This window comes from Micropterus dolomieu, linkage group LG18 (genome assembly GCF_021292245.1).
Source record: "Micropterus dolomieu isolate WLL.071019.BEF.003 ecotype Adirondacks linkage group LG18, ASM2129224v1, whole genome shotgun sequence".
Lineage (NCBI taxonomy): Eukaryota > Metazoa > Chordata > Actinopteri > Centrarchiformes > Centrarchidae > Micropterus > Micropterus dolomieu.
The window spans coordinates 31,022,701-31,042,705 of NC_060167.1; the positions used below are offsets into that span (position 1 = coordinate 31,022,701).

General features: G+C 41.2%; 1 protein-coding gene across 14 annotated transcripts in view; it reads right to left on the reverse strand.

Moving 5' to 3' along the window:
• Nucleotides 1-20,005, reverse strand: part of zmynd8 (zinc finger, MYND-type containing 8) — a 42,936-nt gene that overhangs the window by 15,723 nt on the left and 7,208 nt on the right. For 3 of the 14 annotated variants that reach the window (XM_046075994.1, XM_046075993.1, XM_046075995.1), the window contains exons 2-21: nt 19,499-19,566; nt 19,092-19,243; nt 15,835-16,056; nt 15,500-15,613; nt 15,006-15,071; nt 14,731-14,823; nt 14,550-14,637; nt 14,147-14,202; nt 13,939-14,016; nt 13,704-13,819; nt 13,122-13,621; nt 12,898-13,032; nt 12,578-12,733; nt 11,784-12,317; nt 11,126-11,641; nt 10,423-10,613; nt 10,134-10,214; nt 9,943-10,021; nt 9,592-9,831; nt 8,681-9,410 (exon numbers count right to left, since the gene is read on the reverse strand). In XM_046075994.1, the coding sequence (XP_045931950.1) occupies nt 9,238-9,410; nt 9,592-9,831; nt 9,943-10,021; nt 10,134-10,214; nt 10,423-10,613; nt 11,126-11,641; nt 11,784-12,317; nt 12,578-12,733; nt 12,898-13,032; nt 13,122-13,621; nt 13,704-13,819; nt 13,939-14,016; nt 14,147-14,202; nt 14,550-14,637; nt 14,731-14,823; nt 15,006-15,071; nt 15,500-15,613; nt 15,835-16,056; nt 19,092-19,243; nt 19,499-19,523 (3,615 nt within the window). In that variant the 5' untranslated portion in view covers nt 19,524-19,566 and the 3' untranslated portion in view covers nt 8,681-9,237. Of the gene's footprint in view, nt 1-1,085; nt 1,443-2,010; nt 2,432-2,693; nt 3,775-4,059; nt 4,178-6,568; nt 6,668-7,596; nt 8,048-8,175; nt 8,369-8,680; nt 9,411-9,591; nt 9,832-9,942; nt 10,022-10,133; nt 10,215-10,422; nt 10,614-11,125; nt 11,642-11,783; nt 12,318-12,577; nt 12,734-12,897; nt 13,033-13,121; nt 13,622-13,703; nt 13,820-13,938; nt 14,017-14,146; nt 14,203-14,549; nt 14,638-14,730; nt 14,824-15,005; nt 15,072-15,499; nt 15,614-15,834; nt 16,057-17,681; nt 17,777-19,091; nt 19,244-19,498; nt 19,567-20,005 lie in introns of those variants that run through there. The other 11 variants (XR_006829082.1, XR_006829081.1, XM_046075997.1 and 8 more) reach the window with 11 other exon arrangements.

Consider the following 20,005-nt stretch of genomic DNA (forward strand, 5'->3'; position numbering starts at 1 on the left):
AAATAGGATTTTTATTTTTATCCTAAATATGACTTATTCATTAGGTAATAATTGTTGCATACACATAAATGTGAGTTTTGTAAAGCAAATCAGCAGTGAAACACCATTTTCATCCAAGTCAAACCAATGCAGCTATTTATGCATAATAAATATATATATATATATATATATATATATATATATATATAGAGAGAGAGAGATAGATATATATAAAAATAATTAGATTTTAATTAAAGCCACTCAGAAAAATACTTGTCTTCAATGGACACACCAAACTCCAGGATTCTATGCCCAGCAACACTAACAATAAACAAAACATTCAGCAAACAAAACGCATTTTATGAAATTATTTGTCAAATGTGATGTGATCAAAAGTCTAATACAGTGGAAACCTCATCGTGATCGCTTCTGTCCAAGTCAAATTGATCACTTTAAGCTGATGTTCATTATAACAATTTTTTTTTCTCCTGCAGATTTACCTGACATCTATCAAGCTATTTCAAAACACTTCAAATTACTGTACAAATGAATTAATGTACTGTGTATAACTCAAATACCCTATACATCATTGTTCAGAAAATATAGCTCACTGTGGTTCAAATTATAATAAAGCTGTAATAAATAGACCTATATTAATGATGTGTTGTTTTCAAATACAGTAGCATTAATAGTACAGATAAGCCAGTGGTTTCAGTGCATTTTAAAATGTTTAACAGGCCTGAGAATAAACTGTAGACCAACAATGCTGAACTGGTAGAGTTTAAAATTCATATTATATTCATAAAATATTCAGATTTTTTCCACAAAGACCCAAAATGAATACTATAAGCTGACTATTTGATTACTGTAAGCAAATTATGCAAACAGTACTGTGCCGAGCTTTTTGACCCATCTTAAGCAGTTAATCACTGTAAAAGTATTCTCTATAAAGAAGTTTCCACTGTATCGACCCGTCTATGACACAGATTACACACAGTCATGCACACACACTACTTCAAAGAAAGTGTGTTCTGCTTTTCTAAATAGGTGAAAGGCATGAACAGTTTTGCCAGGCCAAGGACGTCATTTTAAGTGGTCCGAGTTACCTTTGGTGTAGACTTGCTTTTCTGAGACTTGGGTTTCTCCTTCGGCTTGGGCTCCTTGACATCAGTGATGGACTTCATGGTCACAGCAGCATGTCTCAGGATGCAGTCGTTGCCACAGTACACAGAGTCTGGCTGGGCGTTGTTCTCACAGCCAGGCCCGATGCATTTGGGAAGGGAAGAATCCTCAGCCTTCTCCTCTGGCACCTCTGCTGTTGGTGTTGTTTTCACCTCCACGTTTGACGCCACTTTCGGCTCCGTTTCTGGCAGCGCTTTCTGCTCTGCTGCGGGTGCCGCCTTCTTTTCCACAGTTGGTACCGATTTTTGGTCTGCTTTTGGTACGGCTGGCTGCTGTAGAGTCTGCTCCGAGTAGGCACACAATAAAGTTAACAGCTAATGACCAGCATTGCCATTTTAACCTAGTGCTTTCAAAATACCAGCTTTCTCAATTTACTACTCATTTTACAGATAGCAATAGTGATTTTTTTTAAACAAAACAGTTTTCAATTTCAAGTTATAGCAGGCTGCCCAATGCTACCATCATGCCTTTAACCATCTGTTTGTCCAGAGAGTTTTAAAATCTAGAGCCATATGCACAGATAAAGTGAGAGTCATGGGGTACTGTACTCTAATCACAGATTAGGGGATTCATAATTAAAATTTACATTTCACCCACACATTTTTTGACAGTTACTGTAGTGACACTGAATTCAATTAAGTTCAAGCATAAGCTGCTAATAGCATTAAATAGTTTACCGTGACATCGACATAGTACAACCATAGTAACTTTGAAATTAAAATCATCGGAACAACACCTGACATGCAAAATGATGAACTGGACTACATAACCACAGGCAGCAAGTCAGACAGGGATTTAATAGCTGGACAGTATTTCAAAGGTTTTTAGTTGAGATCAGTTGTAACCTACCGGCTGAAATATCTTGATCTTCTTTTTCCCAGTTGGATTCGTAGCTTTCTCTATCCTGCCTTTGATGCCCATGTCCTCTGTTGCCCTCTCTTCAGTTCCAGCAGACACAGAGGACGGAGGTGCTACCACAGCCTGAACAGCTGACAGACTGCCATCTACTCCACTGGCGTTAGTTTTCTCAGCACTTGTAGAAGAGGTCACAGCAGAAACAGCAAGCGAGGAAGTTGGACGAGCACCATCAGCTTTGGCCTGGGTAGAGAGGATAGATGTGGCAGGTCTGACCACCTGGTTTTTCTTAGCGGTGCAATTGGGGCAGATGTAGTCTTCCCCATTTCTCTCCATCAGGCGCCCTCGTGCCTCGGTGATGCCCACACAGTCACCGTGGAACCACTCCTCGCAGCGGTCACAGCAGATCATAAACCTGGTGAACACAGAACATTTATTGTGTCAAGTAATGCTCAATAAAAACCCCGTCTTGGTTTCCTCATACTTTGGAGTATAACATGGAATCAGACAGTGGTCGCCTGATAACAAGGAGGGGACATAAAATGAAAACATGCAGTTACAAGTGCAATGAAGAGCAAATGGTAATAGTTCAAATGGTAATAGTTTTAATTAGTTAAAATGTACCTTGTACTTTAAACACTTTCATGTAATCACCGCAATTATTGATTTAAAAATACCTCTTGTTGTGTTTCTGGCGACAGATGCAGTAAAGTGCATTGGGGTCATAACCTCCATCGTCAGAGTCAATGGATGATGAAGACGAAGACGTTGAAGAGTCATCCTCATTCTCGTCATCGTTGTCCTCCTGTGTCTGGGGCTTGCGTGTGTTTCCAGAAGCTTGGGTAGCCTTAGGCTTGGTCTCCCTCTTGACAGGAGCTGTGCTCTTGTTGGCAGGAGCTTTAACAGGGGTAGTGTTCTTATTGGCTACCTTCTTTTTATTGATGTAAGTTCTTAGTGGTCCACGTTTTACCAACATTGCTGCGGGCTTGTCTGCACCATCCTCGTCAGTGTCTTTATCGGTCTCCCTCTCTGTTTCCACTTTGTCATTTTGATCTCCATGTTCGTTCTTCTCATCGGCAGCTTCTTTCTTCTCAAAGTCCTGCTCTGGCTGAGGCTGTACTGTGTTAGTGCTCTCTACATCTTCAGGACTGGGACAGCTCTTTTCATCTTTTTTGTCCCCATCTTCATCTGGTAACTGGTCCTTCTTGGCAGCATCTCTGCTGTCCTCCTCGTTCTCAGAGCTTCCCTCATCTTTGACTGTCACTCCACCGCCTCCTCGGGTCTGTCTGCCACATCGAGTTTTCCTTTGGGTCTGCTTTCTCATGCCACTCCTTGTCCTCCTCTCTGGGGACTCTACCTTGTCCTCCACAGCCTTGGACTCGGCATTTCCATCAAAGCTGGCCTCTGACGCAGTCTCCGCATCAGTTGGGGTTTGAGAAGGAGGATCTCCGCTTTCCAGACTGGGGGGGGCACTCTTTCTTGAACCTCTTTTAGCAGTCAAGAGGAATTCCTCAAGTTTGTCAGTACGCTTAGACTGCCTGCCACTGCGACGCACAGGACAGCGGTTTTCAGGGCTCTCGGTTGCTGCCTCCACTGGCATCTCTCGCTTTGCTACAGTGGACCGTCTGAAACCCCAAGTCTTCTTTACTTCACTGCTGGCCTTGGAATATTTTTCTGATTCCTTTATGGTCTTTTTGGCCACATTCTCACTTTCTGTTTGAAACTGTTCCTTTTGCTCACTATCCCCTTCTCCAAAACCTGGAAACAGACAATCAAAGGTGGCTATGGACAAACAATAATGGCATGCAATTGTAAACAACATAGCCAAAAAAACAACTACTGATTGTATTGTGATCAAGCATACATATGAATCTAAACAAATTCAATGATGCTTGACTTGGATGAGATCCCTATTTACCCTACATTTTCACCCAAAATTAAAACCACTCAAAGATCATAGAACCTGATAGCACAATTGTGCCCAGTATTACTACAATGTTCCCAACCCCTTATTGTGAGGGAAAAGAAGCTCATCAAAGGTACCTTGAGAGCAGCTATCCATACGGTCCTGGCTCTGCCCTGGCTCAGGAGCTAGAGAGAGCGCAGGGCTCACATTCTCCTCCATAGACGATGGAGTCAATCACTACTTTCAAATGAATGTCTACAGAAGAGCACAAGAGACCAGCTATGAGTCACTCTTTTCAGTTCATAAAAATGACCAATACTGAGGGTACTGAGGGATGCCATGCTTGTTTTCATTAGGCATTGGTAGGATCTTGATAGTTACAAAGTGTATTTGCACCATAAAGTACTAATTCAACAAATCTCTTTGAATTGAAGCTCTACTGAAGGGATGCAATGACGTCACTTTTTCCCATGATACCACTACTATCACGGAGTAGCTAAACAACCTCATCATGGCTGGTGTGAAAGGGGAGTGAAGCAACACAAAGGAGACAGACACATACCTTGAAACCAACACTGATGCATACGACGTCCTCGTCAGTCATTGCTAACTGGTGTGGCTGATTTATCGGCAAATATTAGCTAAGGCAGATGTGCTGTCAATGTATATGCTGGCCAATAAGTAGCAAGAAATTGCAGTACAGAAATGTCAAACTAACGGAGAGCTAATTTAGAAACTGTCTCCATTACATAGCTTGTCCACCAGAGAGCATTGACAAGTTGATTTTAACTGTAAAATCTCCCACCTAATATGTATCTCTATCACAATCTTAATAAAGCAAATCTAAAATTATATGTATTAAGACAGTTGTTTATAATATATAAATACTATTGACAAATATCATTGTCTGACTTTTTAAACTCCCAAATTTCCATTTTTCTCTCTCTCCACACACACACACACACACACGTATGTGGTGGATATTAATTACTAGGCCTTTTTCAATTTTTTGCACATTTGAGCATTTCTTAATTTTAAATCACAATGTTACGAAGGTAGAGGGCTTCATGGTCAATGACGTGTGGGCATAAATTACAAAGTACCAGGAACTACTTTTCAAGGAACTTAAAAGGTTCTTTCAGCCCACTATAATCTAAACACCTGCCAAGACTAAACAAACGTAGTCCACTGGCGTATGAAAAAGCAACAACTGTTTTACACATCATTTTTGCATGCAACTAGGCTATGCAACAACAATCCAATCCAGTATGTGCCTGTAAAACCAAAATATATAGACTATACACCAACGGTGATGTCACAAAGTGACGCACAGGCATCTATATTTGTGTGACACTGCCACAACAGTAAGTATGGAGAAGATTCAAGTCTTGCTGTTGTTGATAAAGATTTAATGCTAATGAAAATGGAATCATTTGAGTCAATGTTGGAGGAGAGACCAGCAGCAGCTGCAAAGCAGATTTAAAACTCCCAAAATGCTACACTTGTGTGAGTATATCAGAAGCCAGTAAAGTTAACCTCAAAGCAAATGTGTGCCTCATCCCACTAAGACCTACTTTACATCTGTCAGCCGAATCAAAATTACAAGGATTTTGAAGGATATTCTGTCAGTGATCAGGTTTGCAAAAATATTTAGATATTTAGGCTTCCACAGGCTATAAAAATGTGTGCAGGGTCTGTGCATTTGACAGCACAAAACCTTTATTTTAAACAGCAGTATTTTCCACATGAATGCATAATGATATTCTGAGTGTAGCATTCTTGCTACTTAGGGGGAATAACTATGTCCTCTTCTGTGAATAGTCACGTAACTAGGTTTCACATATTTTAATCCCCACTAACATTATTATTTTTAAATATACCTGCTTTGCACCTGCCTCGGACTTCTCTTCTCCCCACACTCAGACACACCTCTGGTCTCTCACTGCAAACACACCTGCTTGCCAGGTCTCTCTATAGCTCTCTCCCTGCTTCCCTGACTTTCTCCATCAGCAGTAGGCTTTGTTTTATAAAGTCGCACAAAAGACACAGAACTCGTCTTTTTTCTGGAGTTTTCCACCCCCAATCCATTATCACGGCAGCAGGTGCGCCGCATAACATCTTGTTAATGACATAGCCGATCAAACCAAAACCAACATCTGCACGGTGTGTTCACAGTTGCTTTCCCTGGTCTGTGCTTGTGAAATATCCACGTGTCCGTGACTTATAATGTAATAGGCTACCAAGTTTTTTTAACGAGTGAAGCCTAAATACGAGTGAACACATGCCTCTATAAGACGACCGTTACACCCACGCGCCAAACACAATCTCATAGTCCATCCCAATGCTCACCCTCTACGCTGCAATTTAAGGTTGTATATTACTGGGGGAAAAACGTTTGTGAAATTTTATAATTTAAGTTTACATTTAACTTGTCTTTGCCGTTTACATCATTTATTCTGGCATTCACAAGACTAAAACCAAGTTTATTTTGGCTCAACACAATTTAGAAATTCTTGATGTTGATCATGACCTGTGAATTCTCGTTAAGTATTACTGCAAATGAAAATTAAGGAAACTGTACTTCACACAATATTCTCCAGGGCTATTCTTTGATTTAAGAGTACATAATGAAAACCAAAGATGTACCTGCAGTTCAGCAGTGATGAGTAACAGAGTCAGTGCTCCTTCAAACAAAACAAAGGCTTCACAGCAGTAATCATCGGTCTTGGTACGAGGTTAAAGGATCTGCCAGAAAGAGGAAAACACAAGTTAGGGTCAAAGTACTCTGCACTGCACAGAAAGGCTAAGATGCAACAACAACGGGGAACTTGTTTAACAACAAATCATTCATTCATTCTCCAGATATTTATCACTTCCCAACTGCTTAACTCATGAGTGATCTGTATATGATCACATGAACACATAATACATCAAACAAAGTGAGTTCCGACTAAATTATTTAATATGACCCATTGATGATTTTGCATTGTTATTCAAAGTAACTGCAAATGGATAAAAAAACAAAACAAATATGAGTGGGACAACTGCTGGCTGTACAAAACACAAGAAGGAACGGTTTGCAATTTGTTGACAGTTTACAGTAATAAACGGTTAGAAATAGTTCAAAAGTTTAATAAGTTTGTATAAAATTATGTCCTAAATGATCCATAATACGTATATCTGGTTTTAAATTGGAGGCATTGGTGAGTCTTACATATAGCACCGTCAAGACGGAGGATAAAAACCAACCAAAAGCGTGTCTGCGGTCACGACACCGTGCCACGTGAATCTGTTAGGCTGTTGCTATGAAAGGTGGGAGGGGCCCGGGACGAGGATTTGAGAATTTAACGCATAACGTTAATAACGCATTCAACCAAAGCGAGGAAATCAACTTTCTGATATGTACAGATTCAACGGTGGGAGATGTTAACAGTTATGATTCTAACAGACATGCTGAGGGCCCGTTATTTGTTGACACGAAAGAGGGAAGCTGCACGGGGCCTTTGTGCGCATAATACAACTTAGCAACTATTAACGTTAAATCCCTATTCCAACCATGCATCGTTATCATATGCAAGTTGTCATGCGTGACCTGTAAATTTTTTTAAGACAACCCAGACAACATTGGAGAAATCGGACAACAAACTAAGTTACGACAACAGACGTACACGTACCTCCTGCCCCGCCGATACCGCCAATGATGGCCGCAAAGCGAACGATCCAAGTTATCGTTAGCTAACGTCAACCATTCGCACAAATTGCGTTCAATTATTGGACGGCTCACACTTGGCGACGCTTTTGCATGTTCCAGCGCTCGTCGTTCAACGTTATCGTTTCGTCTTGATGAACTGACCATTGCAGAACGTGTGCTTGTAGCTAGCAAGTCTGGCTAAGGCTAGCCACCACGAGCACGGACACGCTAACGACAAACCTGTAGATTTCAGGAATTTAGGTAACCCTCAAAACTAAAACACATAACTACCGAATCCCGAACAATGACAGATATTCATTCTGTGGCAATAGTCATATCTAATTAACCAATGTGACTGACCAGTCAAATTTGTAAGCGTAACGTAATGGCTGTGTACACTAGTTAACGTTAAGCTAACGTCAAGCGCATCACATTCAACAATACCTCGGATACCTTTAATAGGACAACCCCTGCAGGAGGACAAAATAATGACACACTGACGCATCCCACAAAAACACTAAACTAACCGTAGCATAAAATTTGATTGTTGCATTCTACCCACCTAAACGCTAGAAATACCGATGATATGCCCTCGCTCTCCGGTCAGTCCTCCATTTTCCATTCCCGCTGGAGCTAACATGGAGCTAACTGACTGCGGCAGATGGCTGACGGTTTACACAACACGTTCAATGTGTCTACAGCGTCCCCACTGGCCAGGAGGATATCATGCTGGGTTTGTTTGTTTGGCTTGTAAAAGTGTTAAGTGTTGCCTTGTAGCATTTTTAAATGCCAAATATGAAGATTTACATACTGAAAAGTTTGATTTTTAATTTTATTGAAACAACCTTGAGGTAAATGGGAATTTGCCTGAATTTTGGTCACATTTAACAGCCAATAAACTGATTATTAAAAATAATCAACTCTTGAATTACCGGTATCTGAATTTGAGTTTCAGAAATTCTTTAAAACGAAACCTATTTACCTACTCAACCTATGGTTGAAACTATTCTAATTGATTGCAGACTGCTTCATAACTAATTAGACCACAGTGTAACCATAGAAACAGCTTGTTTAAAATGTTTGTATTTGTTATTTTCTTTGCAGTATACAGCAGGCAACATTAGAATAACAAATAAATTAACATAAAATAAAAAATAATAATTTACAGACATTTCTGTCTACAGTCCTCTAATCTAAAGCTGGGGTGGTCCATTTACATGGGTTATATTTTTGCAGTCTTAAACTGTTTAACTGTTGTCCTTTAAACTATGCGTATGTTTTGTGACACTCATGCATGCTCTTAAGATCTTCATACTGACAGTTCTCTATAGACTGCAAAGGAGTGCATGAATATGTAGGATACATTTCTTAAACGTCCCCCTGTAGTGGTTACTAACTATCAGCTGTCAGTCTTGTTTCCACATTTAAAATATTTCTAAGACCCCTGTGCACTGTGGGCAGTATGTGAGCCCTGAAAGGCAAACAAAAATATATAAATAAAATGAATTTAGATAGCTCCCAATAGCAGCTGCTTGTACAGCACAATTTACATAGACATATTCTTGTTGTGAAAAAAAAAACCCAACAATCTATACATTTACATTTTCAAGTATGGCAAGTTCAGTTAGGACAAAGTGACAGCAACCTCAGTGCTCTTCTCCATGTCACAGTCTTTATCTGATGGTGCAGAGGCCGGCGTGTCTCTGAGAGAATTTGGGCCACTGCTAGTCTGCCCTAAAGCTTTGTTTGGGAGGTCCGCTGTCGACTCAGCCTCAGGTTCTTGCTGTGGAGCTGTGGCTACAAACAGAACAAAAGTGGGGGAAAATACATTACATCCACAAACATGTCAGTAGAAACGTGGCTGGTGATTATGAAAGCAAGCAAAGGACTGGAGACTTCCAAACAAGGTTAAGAGCTGCCATAAGAAAGCAACACAAAAATCCTTGTTTGTGTGAAAAGAATGCTGACGTGCTGATACCTGACTGAGTGCAGGACTTCATGTGTTCTGGCCAGTGGGCTTGCTGACAGGGATAATCACAGTAACTGGTGTTCCAGCAGCAGTAGAAGATGGCCTCTTTCCGGCAGTTAGCACACCACTGTTTCTTCTTTGTTTCATCAACTGCTTGCTGCTTCTCCAGCTCCATCTGTTTCTTCACCTCAGTCACCAACCTTTCTCTCTCCTGTTCCAGACTTTGCCTCATCTCTGCCATTGTCAGCTCTACATTGAAGTGCGCAAACATGGTGAAACACAAGTAAAACTTATTACACAGTTTTGGAAAAAGAAGACTGCATGCACAGTATTTTGCTGATCTGATTTTGAAGTTCTCACCAAGATTATGCTTCATCTCTGACAACTCTTGTTGATGCAGCCACTGTAATTTTTCTATTTCAATTCTCAGTCGTCTTATCTGAATTAAAAAGCCATGGGTATATTAGGGTAAGTACTGCGTCACATGCAAAGCCTCTATTATGATCTGAATAGTATCTAGTCTCTAAAAAGGTCCAAGAGAAAACACCTACCTCTGCTATTGTATTCCCTGAAGTACTCTTAGAAAGATCATTGTAGATTTCAGTCATTGTACCTTTGATTGCATCCATTATCTGAAAAACAGTGGACCATGATATTGTGATGTCTTGGTCAAGAAGAAAATGTTTTATGGATGGATCAGATCGACATATGAACTACCAACACCAATCTCGTCCTGTGTCTTGGGTGGTGATGACGCAGTGGATAAGACACATGCCTTTGGTGTGAGAGACCCGGGTTCAACTCCCTTAAAAAGCAAATGTAAGTAAAAAACATACTAACTTTATTTGTGTACTTGGCAATGTCTGCAGCCACATCCGCTGAGGCAGTGGGAATATACAGGTCTGCTGCCACTGGAGAAGATGTAGTGCCTAAACTTGATGCTGCCATCATGGCAACAGAAGCTGGACTACTAGATACCAGGGTCACAGCTGACGTGGATGTGCTGAGTGGAGTGTCTTTTTGTTGGACAGCTAGAATAAAAAACAAAACAAACAAACACTATTAATCAGAAACATTATAATGGACAAACTGATATGTATAGAATAAATAAATATTTAGCAAGCACATTTGTTGGTGTAGCGCAGTGGTTTTCAAGATCTTTTGTCACCCCCCCCCCCCCTCCACCACGCTTAATAATTTCATTCTTATAAATCCTAAACAATATTAGAGGAGCAACTAATAAAAAAGGACTGAAAATTAGACTGAAATAAAATAAATTACAGGTCAGCACAATAGTATCAGCAAGCTCTTGTTTTTTTACATCCCTACATAAATCATGTTAATTCAACTTAGTTCCCCTCCATATTTTTCTCCAGTTCACCCCCCACCCCCCTAACAAATAGATACCATAGATAGTAAACATTTGATACTACATTTTCTAATCACAATTACATGAAGGAATTGTCATACACTGTGTACTGGCCCACACACTGTGACAAGCCATATGTCATGTCATGAATATGAATACTGTATTGTTATCTACCTTTAACAGCCTGTCTGGTCTGATAGCGTGTGCTTTGTGAAGACTGCTGTGCTGAAGATGAGGATACCACCGTTGAGCCATTCCCAGTGGCCTGTGTCTGGGTCAGCGCTTGAGCCTGGCCTTGCCTGGGAGACGACGCCTGCGTCTGCGTGGTTGCCACAGGCTGCTGGTTCTGTTGCTGACGCTGCACCTTCTGCATGTGCCACTTCTGAGACGAGGTCTGAAATTTGGCAGTGGGATTCCACACCACTGCTCTCTGCACCACTGGCACTGTCTCTCTGGGCAGCAGAGGGCGCTGTTTCTTCAAAGCTGGTGTGGTGGAAGCTGAGGAGGAGGAAGAGGGGGGTGTTGCAGTGGCACTGGGCACGGTTGTAAGGCTTATGGTTGCGGGAGAGGGAGTAGTGAAGGACACCATGGTGACAGGAATGGCCATGGGGGACTGCGTGGAAACACTGGAGGGTGTGGAAGGAGCGGTACTGTTTTGAGATTGGAGCGTCGAGAGGGTCAGGGCTTTGCCTACAAGGGAAAGCACCTACATTATTTACCAGTTTCACCTAGACAAAATTGCTGATGTTTGATGTCACAAACACTAAAAATGGACATTACATTCAGTGTGTGTTTAATTATTTATTGAGAGATAAGCAGATAAAAGTCTCACCTTCAGGTTTACCAGCAGATGACTCTTTAACAGTGGTGTTGTCTTTCCTGCTCCTCCTCCTGTCCTTGCCTCCCTGTTCCTCTCCGAGGTCAATAACCAGCTCTCTCTCTGAGTCAGAGTCCTCCACTGGCACAGGCTGCTTTGCTTCTTCTTTCACCTGAGCCTTCTCTCTGGGACCAGGTGATGCTGAAGGTGCTTTGGTTGTCTCTGAGCTCTCTTTTTCTAAATCTTTGTTTATTTTCTCTTTAGTTGGAGCATCTGACACTGTTGCAGTGGTGTCGCCTGCTGCAGACTCGGAAACCAAGAGCGTATCCGCTTTACCCTCTTTATCTTGGCTCGGGGAAGGTTGGTCTTTGACTTTACTTTTGGTAAGCTCCTTCTGGGCCTCATCATTGGGTGCTGCGTCCTGACCATCCTTGGTCTTTTGCTCCTCATCACTGGCATACTCGCTGTCACTGGAGTCAGATTTATCAGAGTCTTCTGAGTCACTGTGTTCTACACCTTTATACACATCAACAGAGATCTCATCTATACCTGTAAAACAAAGCAGCAGGAGGGATGTCACACTGCTATTCAATATGTTACAGGGTACAACTACAGAGGAGCAAGCCCAGGTTAGCTGGTGACTAGATAATTACTCTTCAGCACCTCACCACAACACCACATCTTCTTCAAAGTCACATCCCCAAAAAGTTTTCCATTCGGGCAATGATTCTGCCAACTATTCTGCCAGCTATCAACAACAGAAATACTTCAGAAATTGTTTTTTTTTTTCCTATGGGACATCTACTTACCGAGCTGTGCCTTACAACTCTCAATGGTTTTGTCCAAGTTCAGCTGGAAACGGCTCTTGATCTGTCTTTTTGGAGAGGTGAGGACTGGTGTGGCTCCTTGTTTCTGCTGAACTGTTTCGCTAAGCTCCTTCAGGTCCATTTCTGCTTTACTCCGATCTGTAAGAATAGAGCGTAAAATAATTCCAAACAGCAATATTTGCACAAGAGAAAGATGTTATATCTAGCAGAATCATATCCAATGGTGATCTGTATTTGCTCATGGAGATTTGACAATATTGATCACTTTGATGCATATTACACAATTGGCATAAAATATTCACCTAGATTGAGGTTCAGAATGCTTCCTGTAGGTTGTGGCTTTTCCTGCTTGGGGTTGCCAGGAGCTTGAGAGTGGAATGGTTTAGGGCTGTCCAAGGAACTCCCTGCAGGACCAGGTCGAGGATGGGCAGGTGATGCTGTTCAGACATTTTTACTGTTAAATGAAGTTTCCTCCCATTAGACACAAAATACTTGTTCTTACACTAAAATGCACCTGATGAAATACCTGTGCAGTCCATGGACTCTTCTCCCGTACTGTACTGGCTGTTTGGTGCTTTTGCCTGGGACTTGTCCGCTGTCTCCTGTTCCCCGTCCGAACCTGTATGGGCAGAGGAGTTGGTGCTCATGGGGGAGCGAGGCATTTCACTTAGGGGGAGTCGCCGGCCTGCTGTGCCTCCTCCCACCCCAGCCCCAGTCAGCATGGTCCTGGCCAAAGGGATCTTCGGTGATGCCGTCATATCAAAGCTCAGCTTGATCTTCTCCTGTTTCTCAGGTTTGATCGGGGTGGACGAGGGGTTGGAGGGATCCAGCAGCATCTGGAAGTTGTTGTCAGGAGTATAGGGTGTCCTGAAGGGGGCATAGTTAAAGACTCCAAACTTCTTCCTCATGTTTTCCACGTAGACCTCCATCTCTTGCATGGCACTGTTGAAGATGCTTTTGGTCTTCTTCACGGAGAATGGAATCTCTTTGGACATGAGGTAGCAATTGTTTAAAGGAACCCAAGCCCTGAAGGATAAAGATTCACATCATAAACAAATCTTGAAATGTGCCTCATAGTCCAAGTAAGTAAAGCACAAAGGGCTGATACCTGTCATGCTGACCAAAAAAGCGAGCATCCACCTGTCCATCTTTGTCCCGCAGAGCTTTAGCAGGCCAGAATGGAAATCCTTTCAGTTTGGCCCACACTAGAGGGTGTGGGTTACTCTGCAGAAATAAAGTAAAACACTGGAACTAAGTGGTTGTATTCCAGCGATCTCTGTTTGAATGGGTAAACAATTTGGTGGAATCATCAACAGAAACTTCAAGTTACTCAGCTAGCTTACACAAGGCTCACAAAACCAGTTGTCTCTCTTTTGGCAAGCAGACAGATAGCACTCAGGACAAACTTCAATCTCGTTCATCTGCAATAAAAAAAAAATCAAAAAAAAAAAATCAAAAGACAATGAAGTATCAGCTGTGTTTTAGATCAACCAATGGATCAAAATTCAGTTTGAATATGAAAATCTTTTCTGACACAAAACACATACCCACCTCATGTTCACAGATTTTTACAATCACTTTAGCAGTCGCCGTGAGTTTGTGATTGCCTGAAACAAGGACATACATTTATGTTAAACAATTTAAATACACACTAGACGTGATGATGATAATTGTTGGTAATTGGTGACGATTCAATTTTATTGTTTATCATCATTCAGTGGAAGTGTATTGTAATGATGGCAGCATGTTATTGTCTTACAAACTTCTGTAAATCAATTACCTGTCATTTAACTGTCATTAAAAATAACCAATAAGTTACTGACATCTGACACTCAACAGTGGATTGAACAGTTGATTGCATTGAATGTCAGACTATTTCATGACAATGACTCAATCTGTGTCACCCAGTCCTGCTGAATTATTCTTAAATATGATTCAACACAATAAAACATACCTCCATTGTATATAATACAGTTGTGCAAAATCCATTTTGCATCTGCCAAGAAGGCCTCTGTGCAGCCATACATTTTCTTTTTAATATTCTGCAGTGCAAAGAGAAAAGATGGTGCCCGACTGAAAACTTTTTTCTACATAAATATTATCGAAAAGGAATTATGTGACAGCTTGTCGTTTACCTTCTCAAGTGTGCAAAGATCCATAGGGTGAAAAATGTACTCTGCATAATCTGGATGCTGTTCAAGAGAAACAGGTTTCTGGAAGGGTTCCGTCTATAAAATTGAGTAGACAGAAAAGAAAACCTCTCAGGCATGACTGCACAACCTTCTACCGCACATGAACATGCTACCACCATGCTAGTACTGAAAACTCTAAAAGCCGCTTCAAACAAAAGGAGGAAAACCAGTGGAGGAAGAAATCATGATGGGGTCTTGTTAGTGGTGTAATTGATTACCCAATTAAAAGTCTTTCTCTGCGTGGAAGCTGCATGGGGGGTGCGAGATGACAAGCGGGGATGATCCTGAAAGAGAGTGAGAGGGGCAGCTGTATCCTCACCACCAGCTAGCAGGTTTACCTTCATGGTTTCCAGCCATGACAGGCCCATTATAGTACAATGACTATGATTGTTAGTTCTGTCATTAGAAATCATTTGCACATGCAAATCAATAATATATCATGCTGCACTGATATGTGAACAGGTAGTACTTCAGGGTGCAGATCTTAACATCTGGCACGACTGATGGGAATACGATGACCAGAAAAAAGCGTGTCTTTTGTTTGCATAAGCAATTTGAGAATTAAGACTGGGCAGAAAAGAGCACATGCCAATATCCAAGTGAAATTAAAACACACAGAGTACCCCATCTGTAATTAGAGTGTCTGCCTCAACACAATATCAGTAAAGATAGCATGAATTCCCTAGAAAGACAGAGGGACCAGAATACTTACACCTGGCTGTTTCATCTTCTGAAGAGCAAACTTCAGTAGGTAAGACAGCTGGTCTATAGTTAGCATCATCATGGCTTTGCTCTGAGTCTCTATACACTCAGCAACTGTTATTTTCTGGAAGACATCAAGAGGAAAATCATTTAAGACCAGAACAGACTTTGTTCTTATCCCATTATTGCACAGAACTAGTGTAGGCTCAACATGTTTTTATCACTTACGTCCAAACGTACTCACAGGTCCTCCATAATTAAACAAATATTACGACAGATTTTGATTACAGGCTTTGAAATATGGTTTACAACACCCATACACTATACGCATTCCTGGGTGAGTACCTCACACTCCGGACAGAACCAGTCGCCCTCGGGCTCGGCTGGTAGTTTGAGGCACTTGGCGTGGTACACCCTGGGGCAGAGCTCACAGCAGAGCACCTGGCCCTCGCGGTGGCACAGCCAGCAGTAGAAGTCATTCCTGCCGTCCTGCGGTACAACATCAACAGGGTCTGTGGTGAGTGCTGGCTGCTTCACATAGTAAAAGGGACCATGTCTTAGTTCTGACTGGAATGCAGGCAAAAGAAACACAAAGTTGAGAAAGGTCAAAATCAGGCCAGAGATTAAAGAAGCAAAGCAGAAAAAAGGCAAAAGTGTTACACACAAACTGCACATGTTTTCATTGTGATAGAAATAACCCCAAAATAAAATAGGTTTGGATAATTTTGGACTTGCTCAGTTCTTTGATTTGAGTCTGTGTTTTAGAACACAACTATCACATATGTGCGAAAGGCTAAACAGTGTGGACAGCCTTGATTAAACCAGCAAAACCTCTGACGGAGCTACTAATCATTTACAAAAGTCAACTTAATGTGCCAAGTGTGAGGTACTAGCTGTCATTTACCTACTGTGCATCTATAGAGTGCTTTAAGCACAAAGGCAGCAAAGCATGCAAAAACAAAAGCTATATCATAAGCCACAAATGATCATATGATTTTCTCAGATTACATAGAATTTTACTACAACAGTGGTATTCAAAAAAGCATTTGTTAATTTTAAGTGCACAGATAGCATTTTATCACGACTCAGAGCTCAGTACTCCAGTAGAGTATAAAATAAATGGAAGGGCCATTTCAGATCAGAATATTAATTAAATTGCTATTATCCGGTGTATCCAAATATTTACAACAATTATATAAAAGTGTATATCCATATGGCAAACATTCCTAAAAATAACACTGTATAATACAGTGACATGCTATAAGCTATAGTGCATGACACACTGTTCCTGAAATACTTAAATAATTAGATCTCAATAGAACAGACGAGAGGTGGAAATCACTGGGTAACTCATGATATACTGAAATACTATAAAAATTTTCAGTCCCCGATGAAATCGGGAATGATTACAAGAGACTAGCTAGAATTAAACCACATGTATCAAAGTGCGAATAGTTTCAGGTACATGAAAACATCCGTACAAAACAGCCATAATCTTGCAGATGCGTGAACTAACAAAGAATAGAACAGATCGAGCTTAAATGTCTGCAAAAAGGAAAGAAATACATCTGTCTCACTAATATCCAGTACACACTACAGCAAAAAAGTTTAGTGAGTAAAAAAAAAGTTAAAATACAGAGCTGAAAGTGTTTTCTTGAGCTTTTCACTAGGTATTTGTGTTACTGATGTTTTGTCTGATATGCAAAAAGTTTGAATATTAATAATTAATCTCACTCAACAAAAATAGACAGAAAAATATTTGTAAATGTGAAACCAAATGTCCATTTGGAGCAATTCATCTGCAGTTAAATTAACCCATGGATAACAACAAATAATCATTAAATATTTCATAGTAATGAATATAAATGTTGTTGTCCCAAAAAAAGTACACGTTCGAGTGCCTATCAGTGTTGAATAATCATTATGAACATCTAATTTAATCTTTTTAGATGCATTGAACAAAGTTCCACATTTTAGGGTGGCAGCAGTAGTCTCAGTGGCAAATATCTCAGACCTTCAGGAACTAGTAGGTAAGAGGCAAAATACACTGCTCAAAAAAATTAAGGTAAACCTTAGTAACAAAGTAGTTCAAAGATCAAACTTTTTACTGTACATTGTACAATTCTTTGAGAATAAAAATTAAACAAAACAAAATTGACAAAATTTGGTCAATGGAAACCAAAATCACCTACCGACTAAAGGCTGGATTCAGAAATCTGACTCAGTAGTGTGTTTGGCCCACACATGCTCCTGATGACATGGCGGATGGTGTCCTGGGGATCTCCTCCTAGACCAGGATCAGGGCATTAGTGAGCTCCTGGACAGTCTGTGGCACTACTTGGCAGCGTCGGATGCACCGATTCATAACGTCCCAGAGGTTCTAAATTGGATTCAGGTCTAGGGAACATGAGGGCCAGTCAATTGCATCAATGCCTTTGTCATCAGGAACTGCCTACACACTCTGGCCACATGAGGCTGGGCACTGTCCTGCACCAGGAGGAACCCAGGATCCACTGCACCAGCGTCAGGGCTAACTGTGGCTCAGAGGATTTCATCCAGGTACCTAACAGCAGTCAGTTTACCATTGACTAGCATGTGGAGGTTATCCATATCCAAGGATATGCCTCCTGGTCTGCTGGATGATGGTGAAGGCAGCCATGTTCACCACAGCGTCTCCAGACTCTTTCATGTCTATCACATGTTCCCAGTGTGAACCTGCTCTCATCTGTGAAGAGAATGGGGTGCCAATGGTGGACCTGCCTATTCTGGTGTTCTCTGGCGAATCCTATTGAGCTGCGCGGTGCTGGACTGTGAGCACAGATCCAACTAAAGGACGTCGGGCCCTCATGCCACCCTCATGGAGTCTGTTTCTAACAGTTTGGTCAGAAACATGCACACCAGTAGCCCGCTGGAGGTCATTCTGTGGGGTTCTGGCAGTGCTCCTCCTGTTACTCCTTGCACAAAGGAGCAGATACCGGTCCTGCTGCTGGGATGACGCCCTTCTACAGCTCTGTCCAGCTCTCCTGGTGTAACAGCCCGTCTCCTGGTATCTCCTCCGTGCTCTTGAGACTGTGCTGGGAGACACAGCAAACCTTCTTGCAACGGCTCATATGGATGTGCCATCCTGGAGGATCTGGACTACCTGTGCAACCTGAATAGGCTGCGGGTACCTCCTCATGCTACCAGTAGTGACAAGGACACTAGCAAAATGCAAAACTAGAAAATAGTCAGTCAGGAAGGATAAGGACAGAGCTACTGTCTGTGGCCGCCATCTACAAAACCATTCACCTTTTGGGGCTTGTCTTGCTGTTTCCTCTCCAGTACACCTGCTATCACTTTGACAGATTTATATCTCTGGTTAAATTGACTTGACGTTATACTGTAGATGATTAAGTGTTCCCTTAATTTTTTGAGCAGTGTATGTTTTGACCCTTTAAGACAATTGTGTTTTCATTTTTATTGGTCTTTCATTAAGACGTTTGACCTCTAGATGATTAAAACATTTTTTTTAAAGTTGTTGTCGAAATCTGAATGTCAAGACAATCAATCAAATCATCTTAAGAGCAAATGCAGGTTTAATCTCATTATTTGGTGATTGTTACCTGGTCTTTGCTGCCACTAACAGCACCTGGTTTCTTCTTCTTTTTCATTGGGCAGGGGGAGGTTTCGGCAGAGGAGTGACCATTGGATGAGTGAGAGGGACTCGGCATCTTTCGTTTTTGGGTCATCCGCTCTGTTGACCCTGTGTCTGAAACTTTAGACAAAGGTCACAGATTATAGAAACCAGGAAGGGCACACGGCCTCCTTAAAGCAGGAAAAAAATACCACAAATGACAGTACAGATACCAGTTTTCCTGTACTCACACAGTGAAGATATATAAAGTTAATATATCTACTGTAAAACCAAATAAAACCACTGTACACATCACTGCATACATGTACAGAAATAGGTATAGAAATAGCGCTTTGTCAACCTATCCAAAGACAAACTTGTATAGTATGTTCTTACCTTTGGACCGTGTTGAGATCTCCATTCCTTCTGCTATAATCTCAGTTTTACCCTCTTCCTCTGCCACACTGATACAGAAAAGAGTACTGTGAAAAGTTTGCCAGTCAAACATAACCTACAGCTGAAGATTTCACATATTATTACATATTACTTTGCTATTATCATTACGTTATAACATTTGAAATTGTTGTTGTTTTTCCAGAGGTACACTACAGTTGGGGAATCCTGGTGGCCAAGGGTTTTAAGATGTCAGACCCTCATTTCCTGTCAGCTCTCTAAATGCTAAAAATGCTAGATGGCTCCATTTATATAGCGCTTTTAACCAAAGTACTTTACAATGTTTGTGCTGCCCATTCACAAGTCACAAATAGTACCAAGTTTCCTCATCTGAGATCAAATCTGAGCATTTTATATCACCAAACACAACCGATAGGTTCAGAAGCAAATGTATGATTCATTAGTGACAATGTAAATGGTCAAATTTAGTTCATACTTCAAAGTTCTGCA